The sequence below is a fragment of the Oryctolagus cuniculus genome, chromosome 6 (assembly GCF_051225735.1).
Source record: "Oryctolagus cuniculus isolate XC-2025 breed Fujian yellow rabbit chromosome 6, ASM5122573v1, whole genome shotgun sequence".
Taxonomy (NCBI): domain Eukaryota; kingdom Metazoa; phylum Chordata; class Mammalia; order Lagomorpha; family Leporidae; genus Oryctolagus; species Oryctolagus cuniculus.
In genome coordinates this window covers 43,153,877-43,173,825 of record NC_142872.1, presented here as the reverse complement: position 1 = coordinate 43,173,825, position 19,949 = coordinate 43,153,877, and the positions used below count along the sequence as shown (strand labels likewise).

Below are 19,949 nucleotides of genomic sequence, written 5' to 3'. Positions count from 1 at the left end.
AGGTTCAGTCATACAACTTATGTCAAGATTCAGATATGGAATAGAATCATGTGAAGAGGTAGTCACAAGCAAGGAGATTACTTTTTTTTTTTTTTTTTAATTTATTTGACAGATAGAGCTAGACAGTGAGAGAGACAGAGAGAAAGGTCTTCCTTCCATTGGTTCACTCCCCAAATGGCCGCTGTGGTGGAGCTACGCCAATCTGAAGCCAGGAGCCAGGTGCCTCCTCCTGGTCTCCCATGCAGGTGCAGGACCCAAGGACTTGGGCCATCCTCCACTGCCTTCCTGGGCCACAGCAGAGAGCCGGACTGGAAGAGGAGCAACCGGGACTAGAACCCGGTGCCCATATGGGATGCTGGCGCCACAGGCGGAGGATTAACCAAGTGAGCCACGGCGCCGGCCCAGAGATTATGTATTAAATAGGACAGGGCACAGGTACCTGGCCCTTCTGGAGCAGCAATGGAAGAATCTTGCTGTCAAGTCCATAGTATCATATGTGGTCTTCCCACTACAATAGTACTGTTGTGGTGAGAGGGTTTTTTTTTTTTTCTGGGTGTCATCCCTTGTTGCATTCTTCCTTGTTGCATAAAATCTAGTTCTTAGGGCATGAGTTGTGGCACGCAGTGGGTTAAGATACTATTTGGGACACCGGAATTCCATATTGGACTACCTGGAATTGAGTCCTGTCTATTTCCAATACAGCTTCCTGCTAACATGCCTGCAGACAGCAAATAATGGCCCAAGTATTTAGGTTCCTTCCACCCATGGGAGACGCAGATGGAATTCCTGGTTCCTGGTTTAGGTCTGGCCCAACCCTAGCTATTGCAGTCATCTGGGGAGTGAACAAGCGGATGGAAGATCTCTCTTTCTCTATGACTCTGTCTTTCAAACAAATTAATAAAATTTTAAAACCTAGTTCTTAGACCTACACATTCTGAGCTATTTAATATTATTTAACAATTCCTTTATCTTTTTAAGATTTATTTATTTATTCGAAACTCAGAGTTACACAGAGAGAAGAGAGGCAGAGAGAGACACAGAGACAGAGACACAGAGAGAGAGATCTTCCATCTGCTTGTTCATTCCCCAGATGGCCACAACAGCTGGAGCTGTGCCGATCTGAAGCCAGGAGCCTTTTCTGGGTCTCCCATGAGGGTGCAGGGGCCCAAAGACTTGGGCCATTTTCCACTGCTTTCCCAGGCCACAGCAGAGAGCTGGATCGGAAGTGGAGCCAGGACTGGAATTGGCACCCTTATGGATGCCGGCACTACAAGCAGCAGCTTTATCCACTATGTCACAGCGTCGGCCCCAATTCCTTTATCTTTAATTTTAGAAGATGTTAGAATTGCTGATTTGGTGTGTTAACTTTTTGTTAAAAGATTCATTTATGTATTTCTTTATTTGAAAAAGGGAGAAAGAGAGACAGACACAGAAAGATCTTCAAATGGCTGCTTTGGTGGGGACTAGTCCATCACCAAAACCAAGAGCCTGGAAATCCATGTGGGTAGCAGATGCCAAAGTACACGGACTATCCTTCGCTGCTTTTCCAGGTGCATTAACAGGGAGGTACATTGGAATCAGAGCAGCCAGAACCCAAACCAGTGCTCCAGTATGCGATGCCAGGGGCTTAACCTGCTGAACCACAAACACTGGTCCCTGCTGTGCTATCTTTAAAAGAAACATTGCTGTAACTGACATTGGTATGCCAAAGTGATTGAGAGAGCATCACTTCCAACTCTCAGATTTTACTTGAGTTCATCATTTGGCCAATTTTATCCCAGAAACTGTAGAGAAAAGGGGGTTCTGTACTTCCACATCAACTGAACTGGCAGTAGAATGAGCCAGCATATTCCTGCACAGCATTCTTAAGTTTCACTCTACGCCCTTTTCCCAAAGCTAGTTTTTTCAATTGTATCTTTCTTGATTGTTTCACAGAATCTGTGCATTTCAGTGATTTTTCTCCAATAAGCCAAGAGCTAGGGGGCCGACGCTGTGGCATAGCGGGTAAAGCCATCACCTGCAGTGCTGGCATCCCATATGGGCATTGGTTCAATCCTGGCTGCTCCACTTCCGATCCAGCTCTCTGCTGTGGCCTGGGAAAACAGTGGAAGATGGCCCAAGTCCTTGGGCCCCTGCACCCTCATGGGAGACCCCAAAGAAGCTCCTGGCTCCTGGCTTTGGATCAGCACAGCTCCAGCCATTGAGGTCAGTTGGGGAGTGAACCAGCAGATGGAAGGCCTCTCTCTTTCTCTGCCTCTCCTTCTCTCTCTGTGTAACTCCAACTTTCAAATAAATAAATCTTTAAAAAAAAAAAGTTAGTACCGTTCCATTATCAAGTAGTTAAAATTATGTTTAAACTTTTTATTTTTTTTTAAAAGGGACATTCATTGAAAAAAAGGAAAAATTTTTAGTTTTAGGGAGTTCATTTTCTTTTTTTTATTTTATTTAATGAACATAAATTTCCAAAGTACAGCTTATGGATTACAATAGCTTCTCCCCCCATAACATCCCTCCCACCCACAACACTCCTCTCTCCCACTCCCTCTCCCCTTCCATTCACATCAAGATTAATTTTCAATTATCTTTATATACAGAAGATCAATTTAGCATTTATTACGTAAAGCTTTCAACAGTTTGCACCCACACAGAAACACAAAGTGTAAAGTACTATTTGAGTACTAGTTATAGCATTAATTAAACACCTAAGAGTAATTGTGTATTAATTACAGAGTTCAACCAATAGTTTTAAGTAGAACATAAAAAATACTAAAAGGGTAAAATATTAAGTTCTCTTTTTTCTTTTTTTTTGTTATATAGTTATTTTTTTATTTAATAAATGTGAATTTACAAAGTGCAACTTTTGTATTGTTGTGGCTTCCCCCCTCCCCAACCTCCCTCCCTCCTGTGGCCCTCCCCTCTCCCACTCCCTCTCCCATCCCACCCTGGGAGTTTCATTTTCAAAAGTGGTCTAGATAATTCCTATTTGGAAAAATCTACTAAGGTCTTTTTGATAAGTCTAGAATCAATTTTATAAATTCTTACAGCCACTTGAAAAGGATAGGTAGTCTTCATAGGATATATAGATTAGGCCGGCGCCGCGGCTCACTAGGCTAATCCTCCGCCTTGCGGCGCCGGCACACCGGGTTCCAGTCCCGGTCGGGGCGCCGGATTCTGTCCCGGTTGCCCCTCTTCCAGGCCAGCCCTCTGCTGTGGCCCGGGAGTGCAGTGGAGGATGGCCCAGGTGCTTGGGCCCTGCACCCCATGGGAGACCAGGAAAAAGCACCTGGCTCCTGGCTCCTGCCACCGGATGGGCGCGGTGCGCCGGCCGCAGTGCACCGGCCGCGGCGGCCATTGGAGGGTGAACCAACGGCAAAGGAAGACCTTTCTCTCTGTCTCTCTCTCTCACTGTCCACTCTGCCTGTCAAAAAAAAGGATATATAGATTAAATATTTTTCATGAGTCTTTATGGTCAGTTTGTGGAGGTTTTTCTGTTCTAATCTGCATCCATTCATGCTTCTGCTGTCAGTTTTTGGCTGGGTAGGTGACTGTGCTGACTCAGACGAGGCTCATATTTAGGGGCTGAATGGCTCTCACTTGCACACAGCTCCTTCCTAGTAGTCTCTTGTTCTCCCACGGGTTAGCCTGAGCCTGTTCATATGGCATAAGCAGAGGTCCAAGCAAGAGGTAGCTACCAAGGTTCTGAGGCCAAAGCCAAAAACTGGCAACTGTCATTTCTGCCACAGTCAATTGCCTAAAGTCACATAGCCAACCTAGATTCAAAGGCTCCACCTTTTTAAAAGAATCTACAGTTAGATTGCAAAGTGTATGGCTATAGGGAAAGAGGCAGGAATAGATGAACAGATAAAGATTAATTAGGATAGAGATTGATAGATAGATGTTGAGAGAAACTTCAAGTATTTAAATTGGCATTTCTTATCCTGGGATTCCCCATGGACACCAAGAATTTGTAGATGATCCTCAGTAGCAAGCACTTGACATGGAGTTAAGATGCTGCTTGGGACATCCACATTCCATATCAGAGTGCTTAAGTTTAAGTCCCTGCTCTGCTTCTAATTCTAGCTTCCTGCTAATGTGCACCCTGAGATACATTAGATGATATCTCAAGTACTTGGGTCCCTGCTGCTACTGTGGGGGTATCTGGATCAAGTTCTAGACTCCTGACTTTGGCCCAGCCCTGGCTATTGCAGGCATTTGGGGAATGAACTAGTGGATGGGAGATCTGTCTCTCTGTGTCCCAAATAAAACAAAAATAAATAATTGACAATGTATAGACAATCTTTAGGTTTAGAAATTTTCCCAACTGCAGAATGTGTTCATCCATGTATACATTAAGCAAGGCTTTTTGGTTCAGTTTATGCCTTTTTAAATTCTACTTTGATATTAAAATTGTCATCCTTTCCTTTTATGAACCTCTTTGGGCTTTAGAGGAAAATAGAAATTCATTTGTCCCTATTGGACAAATATTTTTAAAAATATTTAAATCTTTACACAAATGTATCTTTACAATATGTCTTCTCTTTCTTTTAAAGTATTAGAACTATCTGTGGGGAGCAACCCGGACTAGACTAAGTTACTGGAATGAAGACTTATTCTATGCATCTGCTCTCCCACAATATGGCGCTGAGAAGGGAGAAGCAGCTTCTACACAGCTGCCTCCAGTTCAACCAATAAACTGTAGGACCTGCTCCTGATTGGAGGAGAGCAGCGTACTCGGCGTGTGGGTAGCAGAGTTGGGATTGGTGGAAGAGGACTATAAAGGAGGAGAGAGACAACATGCACCAGGAACATCTGAGGGAACACCTGTGCAGCCCCTGAGAGAGCCGGCTGGCGGTGTGCCGCTCCCCCGCGGAAGTGGGGAATGTGGCAGGGGGAACTGCCCTTCCACGGAGGTGGAAGGGACGGTAGCCAACCCGGGAAGAACCAGCAGCAAACCCGGGGAGGGCCGAGCAGACAAAAGAACAGCGCAGGGTCCTGTGTCGTTCCTCCACGAAGACGGGGAGCAACACTATCAAAACAGATACTTCCTAAATTACACATTAAGAGAATTCACAGGCTCGTTTAAGAATAAAGTCCAGGCCGGTGCTGCAGCTCACTAGGCCAATCCTTCACCTACGGCACCAGCACCCTGGGTTCTAGTCCCGGTCAGGGCACCAGATTCTGTCCTGGTTGCCCCTCTTCCAGGCCAGCTCTCTGCTGTGGCCCGGGAGGGCAGTGGAGGATGGCCCAAGTCCTTGGGCCCTGCACCCGCATGGGAGACCAGGAGGAAGCACCTAGCTCCTGGCTTCGGATCAGCACAGTGCGCCGGCCGCAGCAGCCATTGAGGGGTGAACCAACGGCAAAGGAAGACCTTTCTTTCTGTCTCTCTCTCTCACTGTCCACTCTGCCTGTCCAAAAAAAAAAAAAAAAAAAAAAAAAAAAAAAAAAAAAAAAGAATAAAGTCCAGAACTTCTCTAAAATATAAGAAAAAAATTGCTCCTGGACAGTTACATCAGGGACAGAAACTTTAGAAAGAATCTCACTTAACTTTCTTCTAAGTTCTTTTCTTTCCATCCACTGATGTGGATGTTACTCCCCAGATGTTCAGAAATGCTGGGGCTGGGACAGGCCAAAGCAAGGAGCCAGGAACTTCATCCAGGTCTCCTATGTAGGTGGCAGGGGTCCAGTACTTGGGCCATCTGCCACTGCTTTTCCCAGGCCATTAGCAGGGGGCTGGATTGAAGTAGAGCAGCCAGGACACAAACTAGCACCCACATGCCTACATTGCAATCAGTGGCTTTACCCGCCTATACCACTTCAGTGGCCCCTTTAAGATTTATTTATTTATTTTGAAAGTCACTAGTTATGGTGGGGAGCGAAAGAAGTGAATGAGCACCTTACACCTTCTAGTTAACTCCCCAGATGGCTACAGTGGCCAGTGCTGGGCCAGACTGAAGCCAACAGCTTCATGGGGTCTCCCAAGTGGGTGGCAAGGGCCCAGACACTTGGGCCATCTTCTACTGCTTTGCCCAAAACATTAGCAGGGAGCTGGATCAGAGGTGGAGCAGCCAGGACATGAATCGGCACCCATATGGGATGCCAACATTGCAAACAGCAGCTTAACCTGCTATGCCACAATGCTGGACTCAACTTTCTCCTACTTAGAACCTTCCTGAATGTTCAGCTACTCCAAGAATGCTTGAAATTTATTTTAAACCCACATATGTGACCAAACTTCTCTTAATCAACTAAAAGTACTATACAGCCTCTTATTAAAATCAAATGCATGGAAAAAAAGCCTAATTACTATTCATCTTCAGAGAAACACATCCATTTTACTTAGCAATGTTCATAGTACATTTCACACATCTTTCCCCTTAGACTTTGCTAAAGCCTATGGAGTTTGCTGAATCTCAGCTCTAAAAATAGTACCTTCCCCACAGTGCCTCCAACACCCACATCAAGCTTGTGGAGGGAAAAGTGGTCCTAATGTTTAGGCTGTTAAAAAAATTTTAAAAACCCTTAAGTTGGTATTCTGATATAATTCTTTACTGACCCATATATTCGTTTTTAACTTTTTCTCTTTTTATCTCAGGAAATAACTAAAACAGGACAAAGGAAAAAAAAAAAAGCCCTAGTAACTATTTTTCAGGGCCCCAATGTCTGTTTCCACAGCCTCCTGCAGCTCCAGGTATGTCACATTCAGCATGGCAAACTCTTGCAATGACTGAATTACTGCCTGTCCCTTCTGAGTGAATTCCAAAGGGCACAAGCTGTGTCTGCTCTATTCACTGCTTATATATACAGTGGCAGGCATGTAATGATTACCTGATGAATTATCCTGAATGCAAAAAAAGAAATCAAACCACTCTCTTATAAAAGCTCTGATATGTCAGAGGTCAGAGGGAAGCAGGGAGGGAGTGGTGACTGGGAAGGGGCATGAAACGGACATCACATTGATAGGTATGTTCCATTTCCTGACCCAGTAAAGGTGACTTGGGCAAGCTCACCAGCTGAGCTCAGGTACTAAGCTGTATACTCCTTTTTGTATGTGCTACCCTCCAGCAAGCTTCTCTATGAACATTCTAGGAAAAAAGAAGAAAATTGCAGGCCTTCAGAAATTGCCATGAAATAAATTTGTATATGTGAAGTTAAACTTCAAGTGGGGACCACTATGTTCTTTTATTAAAAGTTCACTCTCAACCACAGAAACTAACCAGATATCCTCCACCCAGTGACACTAGAAAAGATGCACTAATTGAGATAATGTACACAATGTGCTTAAAATAGTCATCAGTACCTTGTAAGGTATTGCCATGACAGTATTGCACTTTCCAACACCCAAAATGTGGTGCAGTACCAGATGAAGTCTAACCTTAGGTCCTAAGCAGACTTTCTTCATCAGAATATACGGTTCTTCTCTTCACCTTTTTCAAAACAGCATAAATAGCCTAAATGAAGCAGTAGTTTCACCACCACCATTTTATGGTAATGGAACTCACACTACCACTGGGCTTGCTTTACCCACACCTGAGGAAGTCAAACTCCAAGGCTAAGAATCACAGAGCTGAAAGCCAGCACAGAGATCCTCTAGTCCACTGACTCCCCAACACACACATCACCCAGGTACTGGCTGAAAGTAAAGGTCCCGGGTCTCCCACTCAAGATTCTGCTTCACTTTGACAGTTGGGTCCAGGTGTTAGTGTTGGTTGTCTACAGACCACAATTCACCGCTGTGTTACAGATGGAGGCCCATGAGGGACAGGACCTGCCCAGTCTTTTTTTTTTTTTTTTTTTTTTTTTTTTAACAGGCAGAGTGGACAGTGAGAGAGAGAGAGACAGAGAGAAGAGTCTTCCTTTGCTGTTGGTTCACCCTCCAATGGCCGCTGCGGCCAGCACACTGCGGCCGGCGCACCGCGCTGATCCGATGGCAGGAGCCAGGAGCCAGGTGCTTTTCCTGGTCTCCCATGGGGTGCAGGGCCCAAGCACCTGGGCCATCCTCCACTGCACTCCCTGGCCACAGCAGAGAGCTGGCCTGGAAGAGGGGCAACCGGGACAGAATCCGGCGCCCCGACCGGGACTAGAACCCGGTGTGCCGGCGCCACAAGGCGGAGGATTAGCCTAGTGAGCCGCGGCGCCGGCCACTGCCCAGTCTTGATTAGTGTGGGCAAGACCTAGATTGCTTTTTACCACTCTAGTCTCATTTCCATGACCTCACACTATAACAACTTAGGACTGAGAATGAACCTATCCTAAACTTTGGCCTATTTTACTGAGTTCTGATATCATTTTTATCTTTCCACTAGTTTAACTGGAGAGACACAAAAACCCCCTCCCCTAGATGTGGAGTGCCGGGTACTTCAGAGATGCAGTTTCAATCACAGCATGTTTAGTAACTCTGCGACAGTTACCTTGAATTTTATGTGCTTCTGTTCTGTGCTTTCCTTCGTAAAACAGCAAAACAATACCTACAGTTGCAGGATGTTGGGAAGGATTATGTAAAGAATTAGCAAAGTCCTAGCTAAGGAGTAGCTTTACTAACACCATCTTAAAACATGGCACTGAAACAACATTCTTCCATTTACTAGAGCAGTGTTTTCAAAGCATATTCAGAACCACCTGGAAGTGCTTGTTTAAAATACTGATTTCTGGAACTAGCCCCTCACAAGACCTGGTGAATCAGAATCTCGGGGGCCGGGGGGTGTGGGGGGAGAAGGGACCCAGAAGTCGACATTAATAAGCAAGCACCCTAGATTCTTCCTTTGCATTCAAAAGCCTGAGAAATGCTGGACTAGGGCTGTGGACAGTGTGTTTCCTGTCCGAAAACAGGTGTCCAACAAGTCAAGCAGTGCTGAACACTCTGATACTAACGAGGTTACACTAACAACAGGTAAGAGACTGCCATCTACTGCCTTATTTTAGAATGCAGGATTGATGTTGGCTCAAGTTCTTTCTCAGTAACTGAATTCATTTTTAAAAAATGAAATGAGGGGCTGACGCTGGGCATAGTGGGTAAAGCCACAACCTGTTGTGCTGGCATCCCATATGGGCACCGGTTCATGTCCTGGCTGCTCCACTTCCCAACCAGCTCTCTGCTATGGCCTGGGGAAGCAGTGGAAGATGGCCCAAGTCCTTGGGCCCCTGCACCCATGTGGGAGACTCGGAAGAAGCTCCAGCCATCGCAGCCGACTGGGGAGTGAAACAGCGAATGGAAGACCTTTCTCTGCCCCTCCTCTCTCTGTGTAACTCTGACTTTCAAATAAATCTTTAAAAATAAAAGAACAGGCTATCCAAGCAATAGAAAGCATACTGGAAGGAGATGTGAAAACAGGCTTTATTTAACAGGAAGAACACTTTATAACTTAAAGAGGTTTTAGATTAATATAATAAACCTGTAATTTCAAGTCAGTGCTAAAATAGTGAAGGGAAATACAACTCCTCACCAAGTGGCCTGTCCCAACAGCAAAAAGAAAACCAGAACCATTGATATTCTAACTGTTGCAATGAAGCAACTTGCAGTCATATTCCCACCATACCCTCCCCAAGCCCCAAGGGAAAAGCCAATGAAAACATATACACACTTTCTTGTCCCACACCATTCTGTCAAGTTCAGCATCAAAACCGCCACCTGCAGGAGAGTAAAGCCCTTCCAAGATGCAAATGCATACAAATAAGACCAGGGCATGAAAAGCCAAAAGATCTACAAGAAGGACCTCTGTGAGACCCCAGTGGAAAGGGGCCATCAAAGAAGGATGTACTTTTCTCAGAAGGGAGGAGAGAACTTCTGGCCAGTGCCCCGGCTAATAGGCTAATCCTCTTCCTAGCAGCGCCAGCACACTGGGTTCTAGTCCCGGTCGGGGCGCCGGATTCTGTCCTGGTTGCCCCTCTTCCAGGCCAGCTCTCTGCTGTGACCCGGGAAGGCAGTGGAGGATGGCCCAGGTGCTTCGGTCCTGCACCCGCATGGGAGACCAGGAGAGGCACTGGCTCCCGGCTTCGGATCAGCGCGGTGCGCCGGCCGCAGTGTGCTGGCCGCGGCAGCCATTGGAGGGTGACCCAACGGCAAAGGAAGACCTTTCTCTCTGTCTCTCTCTCACCGTCCACTCTGTCAAAAAATTAAAAATAAAAAAATAAAAAAAGGGAGAACTTCCACTTTGATTTGTGGACTCAAAAGGCTTCTATAACCTTGGCAGCTCATGACAAGAGCCTCGCGTGATCACTGACGTCATAAGAGTGTCAATTGTTAAATCAATAACAGGAGTCACTGTGCACTTACTTCCCATGTAGGACCTCTGTCCCTAATGAGCTATACAGTAAAACTTGTCTTCAAACAGTACTTTATACTTTGTGTACCTGTGTGGGTGCAATTTGCTGAAATCTTTACTTAGTATAAAGCTGGTCTTCTGTATATAAAGATAATTAAAAATGAATCTTAATGAAGAGTAGGATGGGAGAGGGAGTAGGAGGTGGGATGGGAAAGGAGGTGGGAGGGTGGGTGTGGGGGGAAAACTGCAACATTCCTAAAGCTGTTACTATGAAATTTGTATTCACTAAATAATAGCTTTCTTAACAAAAAAAAAAATAAAAAAAGACCAGGGGCTCCAGAGACATGGGCAAAGCTTTATCAATGTCCCCATCAAACTAGCATTTGTATATTTTGTTCATTAATTCAATGACAAGTTGACAAGTCATAAAAAGCATGCTTTTAATTTTTGTTTATTTTTAAAAAGAAATGACAAAATATATACACAGTGGTGCAGAATCCCCCGTCACAGAGTGTGAATGATGGTCCGGTTGCGAAGCTCCTGAATGTAGTCTCTGGCGTGGGCGAGTGCGGTCTTCGGGGGCTCACGTGGAGGTGGGGGTCCTTCCATCAGCTTCACAAAATAATGGCAGTACACCTTCTCCATGATCCCAAAGCGACCTCTGCCGTGGTAGCGGATGCGTTTCAGGCACTGGCCTCGCCCTGAAGTGGACTCAGCTGCACAGAGGAGAAAGGAGAATGATAGGAAAAGACTGCTAGCCAGAAAACTAGAGCTGCCAGCTGCACAATTTTGGTCGTTTCCTCCACTAGAGTCTAAGATTCCATGAGCTCACTGGTCTACTGGAGCAAGTATCTCCAAACAAGTATCTCCTGAGCACTAAGAAAGGACCACGTACTATTCCAGGTGCTGGAGAAACAAGACTGAGCCAGACTGGCAAGGCCCCTACCTCCATGCACTTTACTTCTGAAAATAAAGTCATACATTTCAGTTGGGGGTAACTGCTATGAAGAAAATAAATCATAACAACATAACAGAGACTGATGGGGCACTGGGGCAACCTCGGGTGGGAGATGTCAGAGGCACCCCTGGGAAAGACATCTGACCTACAACCAGGACGAATCAGTCTCACAGATATGCATGGACAGGGGAACAGTATACTAAGTCGCCACGGCAAGAATATACTTGTTCTAGGAAAAGAAAAAGGACAAGCATGGTAAGGCACAGCAGAGAGTGGTAAAAGAGGGCAAGGGGTGCCAAACCCACAGAAGACATAACTATTAAGGCAAAGGGATAGATTACATGAAGAGACTTCAAAAGTTCATGGAAAATGGAGTTAAAAATAAGTTTATTTTGGTGCCAAAATGTGAAGTTCATGAATGTGGGCTAAGGTGGGGATTTCAGATTTTATTCTAAATGCAATAAGAAGCCACTTGAGCCACTGGTTCTCAAATGCTGGCTCTTAGACCAGCAACATCACACTATCATAGGGAACATACTTAAAATGTCATACTGTGACCCTGACTGTGAAGATTCTAATTCAGTATATTTGGGGTAGGCCTTAGAAATTACATACTAAGCAAACACTCCAATCTAGTGATTCGGAGTCACATCCAGTTTTAGTAACTCCAGCAATTGCCTTCTTTCTTCATTTTATTTGCTATTTGAGAGGCAGAGGTCTCCCATCCTCTGGCTCACTCCTCAAATGCCTATAACAGTCAGGGCTGGGCAGGGCCACAGTTGGAAATTAGGAACTCAATTCAGGTCCCCCACGTGGGTAGCATGAACCCAACTACTTGCTGCCCATTACCAGAAAGCTGGAATTGGAAGCAGAGTCAGGGACCTGAACACAGGCATTCCTATATGGAATGGATCATCCTAACTGGTATCATACTGGTAGGACAGACACCTGCCAAAGAGAATCTTTTAAATAATACATAAGGGAGCCAGTGTTGTGGTAGAGTGGGTAAAGCTGCTGCCTACAATGCCAGCATATCATATACAAACTGGTTTGAGACCAGGCTGCTCCAGTTCCCTGCTAATGTGCCTGGGAAAGCAGTGGAAGATGGCCCAAGTACTTGGGCCCCTGCACCCACATGGGAGATGAGAAAGAAGCTCCTGACTCCTGGCTTCGGCCAGGCCCAGCCCCAGCTGTTGTGGCCACTTAGGCAGTGAACCAACACATGCAACATCTCTCTGTCTATCTGTCTCTTCCTCGCTCTGTGTAACTCTGACTTTCAAATATATAAATAAATCCTAAAAAAAAAAAAACAAAAAAAACATAATAATTCTGATCACCTATCAATCCATAGTAAATCAGAATAGTAAGCTACCATCTACAATTTTCTGTATGTAAAGTCAGTTCTTCTTGGTTTATTAATACACCTTTTTAAAAGGAAAAGATAAAAATCCATAAAATACATATCAAACTAATTTATTTCAATATTGAATTATTTTCCTATTCCGACATAACTTTATACATACAGGGACTACATCAAAGTATGCACTTGTCAACCTGGTAACTAGAATCTTTGCCAAAGAGAAAAATGAGGATAAAATAGTTAAGAAAACTGTTCAGGATCTCAGTGAGATAAAGGAAGTGCTACTACCCTCTACCAGCTTCATCTACCCAGCCCTGAAAAATGAGTCTAAGAACTTCCTAGAGAAAGTAGCATTACACAAATCACTTTTCAATGAAACACCACCAGGTTCCCTGGATCAACTCGTCACAAGGAAACCTACAAATAAAAATGGTGAGACTCGGAAGAGATCAAGAAATTTCTAAAAGCATTTTATAAACATCCGAATTTTGCTTCTATCCAAAACTGCTATTACACCCAACTTGTGTAGGTATTTCCAAATACTCAGGATAAAGAACACCTCAGTGAAACAAGTATTAACACTGGCCAACTGTGCAAGATTACACAGCTATCACCTGTATCTGGTCTATGTCACTTCCATTTTCTTTCCATCTTCCACAAAACACAAACTACAGAGCACAAGCACAGAAGCTCAACATCAGCTAAACACAGTCATGATTTCACCCTAAATCCACAGAAGATCTTCTTCTATCTTATAGCACATAATGCCATCATTTCGTTAGATCAAAACAGAAACATTAATTCTTTTATTTATTTTTTTAAAGATCTATTTTTTATTTATTTGCAGAGAAAGAGAAAGGGGACAGGGAGGAAGAGAGAAAAGAAGAGAGAAAGAGGGAGAGAAGGAGAGAGAGAGAGAAGGAGAGAGAGAAGGAGAGAGAGAGAGAGAAGGAGAGACAGAGACAGAGAGAGAGAGAGGTCTTCCATCTGCTGGTTTATTCCCTAAATGGCCACAATGGTCAAGGCTGGGCCAGGCCAAAGCTAGGAACCAAGGTCTCCCACGTGAGTGGAGGGGCCCAAGGACTTGGGCCATCTTCTATTGCCTTCCCAGGTGCACCAGCAGGGAGGTGAATTGGAAATGGAGCAGCCAGACTTGAATCAGTGCACATATGGGATGCTGGCATTGCAGCAGTGGCTTAATCCGTTAGGCCACAGCACCAGCCCCCAACATTAATACTCTGGGTACACAGAATTCTTTACTACACTGAAAGGAGAATCCCCAACACAGCAAACCTGAGGTCTCCATGAAATCAGGACTTAGAGCAAATAGCTTCCAAATTAGTTTCTCCTCCCACCTCTCCTCCACTAATCCTGTGTGTTAGCGGTTTCAAGTGCTTTTATATGCAGAACAATTTCAATTAAAATTAAACAATACTTGTGTATAGAAGCCCAATATATAAGACACTGTCGCGTGGATGTGTTGCAGTTGAAACATGTGTGGAAGAAGAATTGAAACTCTGCCATTCATTCACTCAATAAGTATTTCTGAATTCCTATTACCGGGTATGAGGTTCTAGCCTGTGCTAAAGAATATAGTATTGACCAAAAAATCAAGAGCCCCATCCTTCAAGGCTCTGGAGAACCCAATTTCAAAACTTCAGCCCTTAATTAAGTCTTAACAGCAGAAGAGGTTCAATACAGTTTGAACCAACTGCCACTACCTGCCACATTCAGCCCTCTAGAATCTAAGCCCAATTTACTCTTCCAATCTTCTCTACTTTATCTCCTTCACACTATTCTGTTCCTTCTATCACACAAGTATGACATATGCCAACCTATGAACCTTTGTTTATGTGGTTACATCACTTTGAAAGCAAATTCTCTACAATTCCAAAAACCTTAATTTTTCTAGAAAATCTCCGTGACTATTTTAACCCGTATGGAATTTTTCTTTTCTACTTCAATAATAGCATTTATCTGTATTCTACTTAGTCCCAAATAATATGCTGTCTTTATAACTGTTCATGTTTTATCTGTTAAAGTCACTTCCTCAACCAAATTTATAATTATTTTGTATTGCCCCAAAAGTACACAATATACAAGGAACAGAAATTATTTTGAAAATTCATCCTCTGTTAATCCATATCATTTTTTAAATAGCAGGTTTCTGGAAATTTGCTCAAATTATGAATTTCAAAATTTTCCAAATAGCTATAATATGCACGCTTTTGTTCCAACACAGAAATCAGAATTTATGTCTTTTTCAAAGGAATACTTGTGACAAAGAGCAAAACTACATGTGCCAGATGTCTTAAACTGATTGAAAAGATGTACCATCTCCTAATTATATGGGCAACACGCACATAGAAAGCACTCAGATGCTTTGTGAAGGAAAGCATATGTTGGAACATCACAGAAACTGAGAATGACTTTTCTATTTTATTTATTTATTTAATTTTTATTTATTTATTTATTTTTTTTGACAGGCAGAGTGGATAGTAAGAGAGAGAGACAGAGAGAAAGGTCTTCCTTTGCCGCTGGTTCACCTCCAATGGCCGCTGCGGCCGGCACGCTGCAGCCAGCGCACAGCGCTGATACGATGGCAGGAGCCAGGTACTTCTCCTGGTCTCCCATGGGGTGCAGGGCCCAAGCACCTGGGCCATCCTCCACTGCACTTCCGGGCCACAGCAGAGAGCTGGCCTGGAAGAGGGGCAACCGGGACAGAATCCGGTGCCCCGACCGGGACTAGAACCCGGTGTGCCAGCGCCGCAAGGCGGAGGATTAGCCTAGTGAGCCGCGGCGCCGGCCTTGTTCTCGTCCATAGATAATACCCCAAAGGTACCACATACTTAAAATATTTAATTTTCCCTATTACTATTATGTAGGTAAATGCACACATCTTGACATCTTAATATTAGAAGTCCTCTTTTGCCCCATTCCATCAGTCTTAGCTCAGAAGACTAATGTACAAAGTCAGTTGACCATCTTCCCTAAAGTGAATCATGAAGCAATGACATTTCATTGGTTCATGTCCACTTGTTAAGGACTATTCATAGTGTCGTTAGTCATCATTATAAGCTTGAAAAAGAAATGAACTTTAACGCAATATCAGGTATTAGGATTATACTGATGCCAGGCATGTGATGAATTACCACATAATGAAAACCTATGCTACCAAGAAAGTAGGTCCCTTAAAATGCCTACAATTATCTCAGGGTACTAAAACAGTCACTACCAAAATGGTAGCCAACTAGTAATCAATTTTCCAAAACTCTAATACATTTCTGAAGAATGAAATGTGTAGGACTTTTCCATGAATGCAATAAAATAAATAATATAAATAAAATAAATCAGTTTCCAGCATTTAATAGGTATCCAACTAGGGTAGTTATTAAACAGACAGCTTCCCAGGCCTCTGCCCTGGGTTTTTAGGACCCAGGTATGTATGGTAAGGCCTAGGAGTCCAAAATTTTTATTAAGACTCTCACATGATTTTTTTTTTAAAGAATTATTTATTTATTTCAAAGGCATAGTTACAGAAAGGCAGAGGCAGACAGAGAGAGATCTTCCATCCACTGGTTCACTCCCCAGATGGCCGCAATGGCTGGAAATAAGCTCCTTCTGGGTCTCCCATGTGTGTACAGGAGCCCAAGGACTTGGGCCATCTTCCACTGCTTTCTCAGGCCATAGCAGAGAGCTGGATTAGAAGTGGAGCAGCTGGGACTCATACTGGCACCCACATAGGATGCCAGCACTGTAGGCGGCTACTTTACCTGCTATGTCACAGTGCTGGTCCCTCATATGATTCTTACCAGAGAAGTTTGGTAACTTAAATGTCCAACACATCAGGGTAAAATGTTTCATCTTCCTGAGAGTACCCATGAAAATATGACTGAATCAGGCATCAAAACATTTAAAAGAATGAAATTTTTCAACTCATAAAACAAATTCAATCTATTGTCCCTTTTTAAGAAAAGTACTTTCACAGAGAACTTGAAGAAAAGAGAGCGCAGGAAGAGCAGTGATTTTTTTAGCAGAAAAAAATGCATAAGGAGACCTCTGAATTAACAGCCCCTTGATACAGGACTGCTGAAGTATATTTCTGCTTAACAGCAACAGTGGAATTTGCCCCTTCAATGGGGATGACAGTTTTAAGAACCTCAGACTATTTCTCTTTACTACAATTATTGAAAAGGATTTTAAAAGTTATTGAAAAAAGTTTTGAAGACAAATCCTATTTCAGTTCTTATGTGAAATGTATTATAAAGTCAATCATGTCAGAATCCCATATTTACATGGAATTGAATAAAGTTAAATTTAATTTGAAATCAGAATCATAAAGCAGGAAAGGTCACCAAGGTTTTAAGCAAATGGTCTTGCTCCTCTTCTAGTCCAATCCCTCCAGGGATTCTGTGGCCCCTACTCCCCAGCATTACTTATCCAGGCTGCTCCCAGAAGGAAATGCTTATGAGTAATTTCAGGGGCCCTGTATCTTCTCAGTTGCCATTTTGATTTCCTTCCTAATTTGTGCACACATCAGAGTAAAAGTAGTTGTAAAGATTACAATTTAAAATAACTAATTTGAATTTCAGAAGGAGGTGTGGTTGCTGACAGCAATTCCTTAAGAGCTGAGTTGAGATTTTAACCTAATCGGAATAAATATGTCCAGGAGGACAGAGGTTAGAAGACAAAGTAGGATTTAGATGATTTCTCTGTTACTCTAATTCAGGGGTAGAGAACCTTTTTTCTGCCAAGGACCATATGGATGTTTCTATCATCATTTGCAGCCCAACAAAACTATCAATTTAAAGATTATCTTCTATAGATTTATTTACTGAATTTTGAGTTCCACCTGTTATTGCCTTGGCAGGGCCAGAGAAAATTATTTTGCATGCCTTACATGGTCCATAGGTCAGATATTCCCCACCCCCATTCTAACCGTTGAAAAACTATAAAGTACAACTAATTCCACCTAAAATGCTTCTGCCCCTTTCTCCCATTTGAAGAAATAGCAGTTTCCCATATCTTGAATTTAAAGTATTTAGATAAAATAGTCCTTCTTATTTGGAGGTTCCATAGACTGAGACAATTTCACATCAACAGCAACATCTTTGTTTGATTATGAAAATGCTGAGGTTAGGAGAAACTGCTGCTGAAGAGAACAGAAAACAGTAGCTCTACCTTACATGGTACTGGGAGGGGACAGGAGAGCTCTGCAATAAGGCTGATCTCCTTCTAGGAAAAAGCTATATACAATATGCTGCAAAAAACCTCCCTTCTCTGTGTACAGTGTATCACTTCCCAAAGCATCTTCCTGTACATCAGTGCAATGTGATGGGGAACAAGCAGATACAAGCAGAGGTAATGCTTCAGGATGTAGCAGCCAAGGGAAGAAAACATGAGGGTCACCTGAGCCTTCCAAAGCCACTTAGCTTCCTCAATTCTACACATCTTCCACTCTGATAACTACAAGGTTAAATGACAAAACCCTTTTAGGGATACAGACCTGGCTTGGACCATTACAAATGAAGATTTATTTTAAGTCTACTTCTGATCTTTCATTCCTTCTAGCTGACAATGAATTTGATTTTCAGAATTTAAAAAAAAAATGCTCTTAGTTTTATTATGATAAAAGATCACCTAGGTAGCAGTCTTGGAATCTATTATTCACTAATTATTAGCAGTTAAGTTTCATGGTCTCAGACTCATTACAGAAGAGGTAAGAATAAAAAGTACAATTATTACCAATTTTAACACATTAGCAATGATATGCTAAAAGCTGAAGAATAAGTCATTACCAGCAAATTTCACTGGCAAACCTAGTCCTAAGTAGTTAGATATCAAAGAATGTATTGGAAGACATTTTCCAATGTAAAGAATACTAAAAATCTTACCTATATATAAATTGGATCTGAATTCTACATTGTGGTCTCTCACTGCCATATCTTGTGCTTCTAAGAGAACCTAAAACAAGGAAAAGAAAGACATTCATATGGCTAATCCTGAACTGCAACAGAATTAAATATCTCATCTCTTGTCATCTCTGTATTATGACTGTTAATCACATGCCTTCACCTTATAGCCAGTTTTTAAAAGTATATCAAATGATAAGGACACTAAGGATAAGCAGTACCATGAGTTTTCTTTCCACAAAGAAGAAATGAAAAATGCAAACCACACAGTCTATCCTGCTAAATTTTAACTGGCACACATAAGCCACAGAGGAAGAAGTGGCAGCACTGGTACAAAGTCATGTATTTCAGTAAGGGACTTACCAGAAAGGTCAAGAAATTCAAGAGCTGAAATTTACTGAACATTTAAAAATTCTAGATCCAAAAAATCCATTAACAGTGTCTGAGAAATACAGAAAATCATACTTGAGAATTTCCTTTAAGAAGGCCAGCACTGTGGCGTAAAAGGTTAAGTCTCCACCTGCAGGGTAGGCATCCCATGTGGGCACCAGTTCAAGTCCCAGATGCTCCACTTCTGATCCAACTCCCTGTTAATGCACCTGGGAAAGCAGTGGAAAATGGCCCAAGTCCTTGGGCCCCTGCACCCACGTGGGAGACCCAGAAGAAGCTCCTGGCTCCTGGCTTCAGATCAGTGCAGTTCTGGCCATTGCAGACAACTGGGGAGTGAACCATCAGATGGAAGTCCTCTCTCTCTCTACCTCTCCTTCTCTCTCTGTGTAACTCTCAAATAAATAAATAAATCTTAAAAAAATTAATTATTAAATATACTCTCCATAGATATTTTGAATTAACTGCCTCCAGAATACATTTTTTTTAAAAGACAAAAACCATTGTCAGAAATAACAGAAACCAGATATTTTATTCCTTTAAGATAAAGAATGTAGCACAAGGCTAGGTATATAAAAGATACAAAATAAATGCACTGAGTTGAATTAAATACAGTAAAATCACAGCATCACAATAGAAGCTCTTAGACATCTGAATCCATCAGTGACAGCTATTCAATCACTAAACTAAGAACTCACTTGGCCGGTGCCGCAGCTCAATAGACTAATCCTCCGCTTGCGGCACCAACACACCGGGTTCTAGTCCCGGTCAGGGCACTGGATTCTGTCCCGGTTGCCCCTCTTCCAGGCCAGCTCTCTGCTGTGGCCAGGGAGTGCAGTGGAGGATGGCCCAAGTCCTTGGGCCCTGCACCCCATGGGAGACCAGGAGAAGCACATGGCTCCTGGCTTCACATCAGTGCGGTACACCGGCCACAGCGCGCTGGCCGCGCCGGCCATTGGAGGGTGAACCAACAGCAAAGGACGACCTTTCTGTCTCTCTCTCTCACTATCCACTCTGCCTGTCCAAAAAAAAAAAAAAACTCACTTAAGGTGAGAATTAACAGAAGATATAGA

At 43.1% G+C, this 19,949-nt stretch overlaps 1 protein-coding gene across 9 annotated transcripts in view; it reads right to left on the bottom strand.

Moving 5' to 3' along the window:
- Nucleotides 1-10,697: 10,697 nt before the first annotated feature.
- The window catches only part of MRPL22 (mitochondrial ribosomal protein L22), a 35,132-nt gene continuing 25,880 nt past the window's right edge, over nucleotides 10,698-19,949 (bottom strand). For all 9 annotated transcript variants that reach the window (XM_051843552.3, XM_070076370.2, XM_070076369.2 and 6 more), the window contains 2 exons: nucleotides 18,472-18,541; nucleotides 10,698-10,975 (listed from right to left, as the gene is read on the bottom strand). In XM_051843552.3, the coding sequence (XP_051699512.1) occupies nucleotides 10,764-10,975; nucleotides 18,472-18,541 (282 nt within the window). In that variant the 3' untranslated portion in view covers nucleotides 10,698-10,763. The remainder of the gene's footprint in view (nucleotides 10,976-18,471; nucleotides 18,542-19,949) is intronic.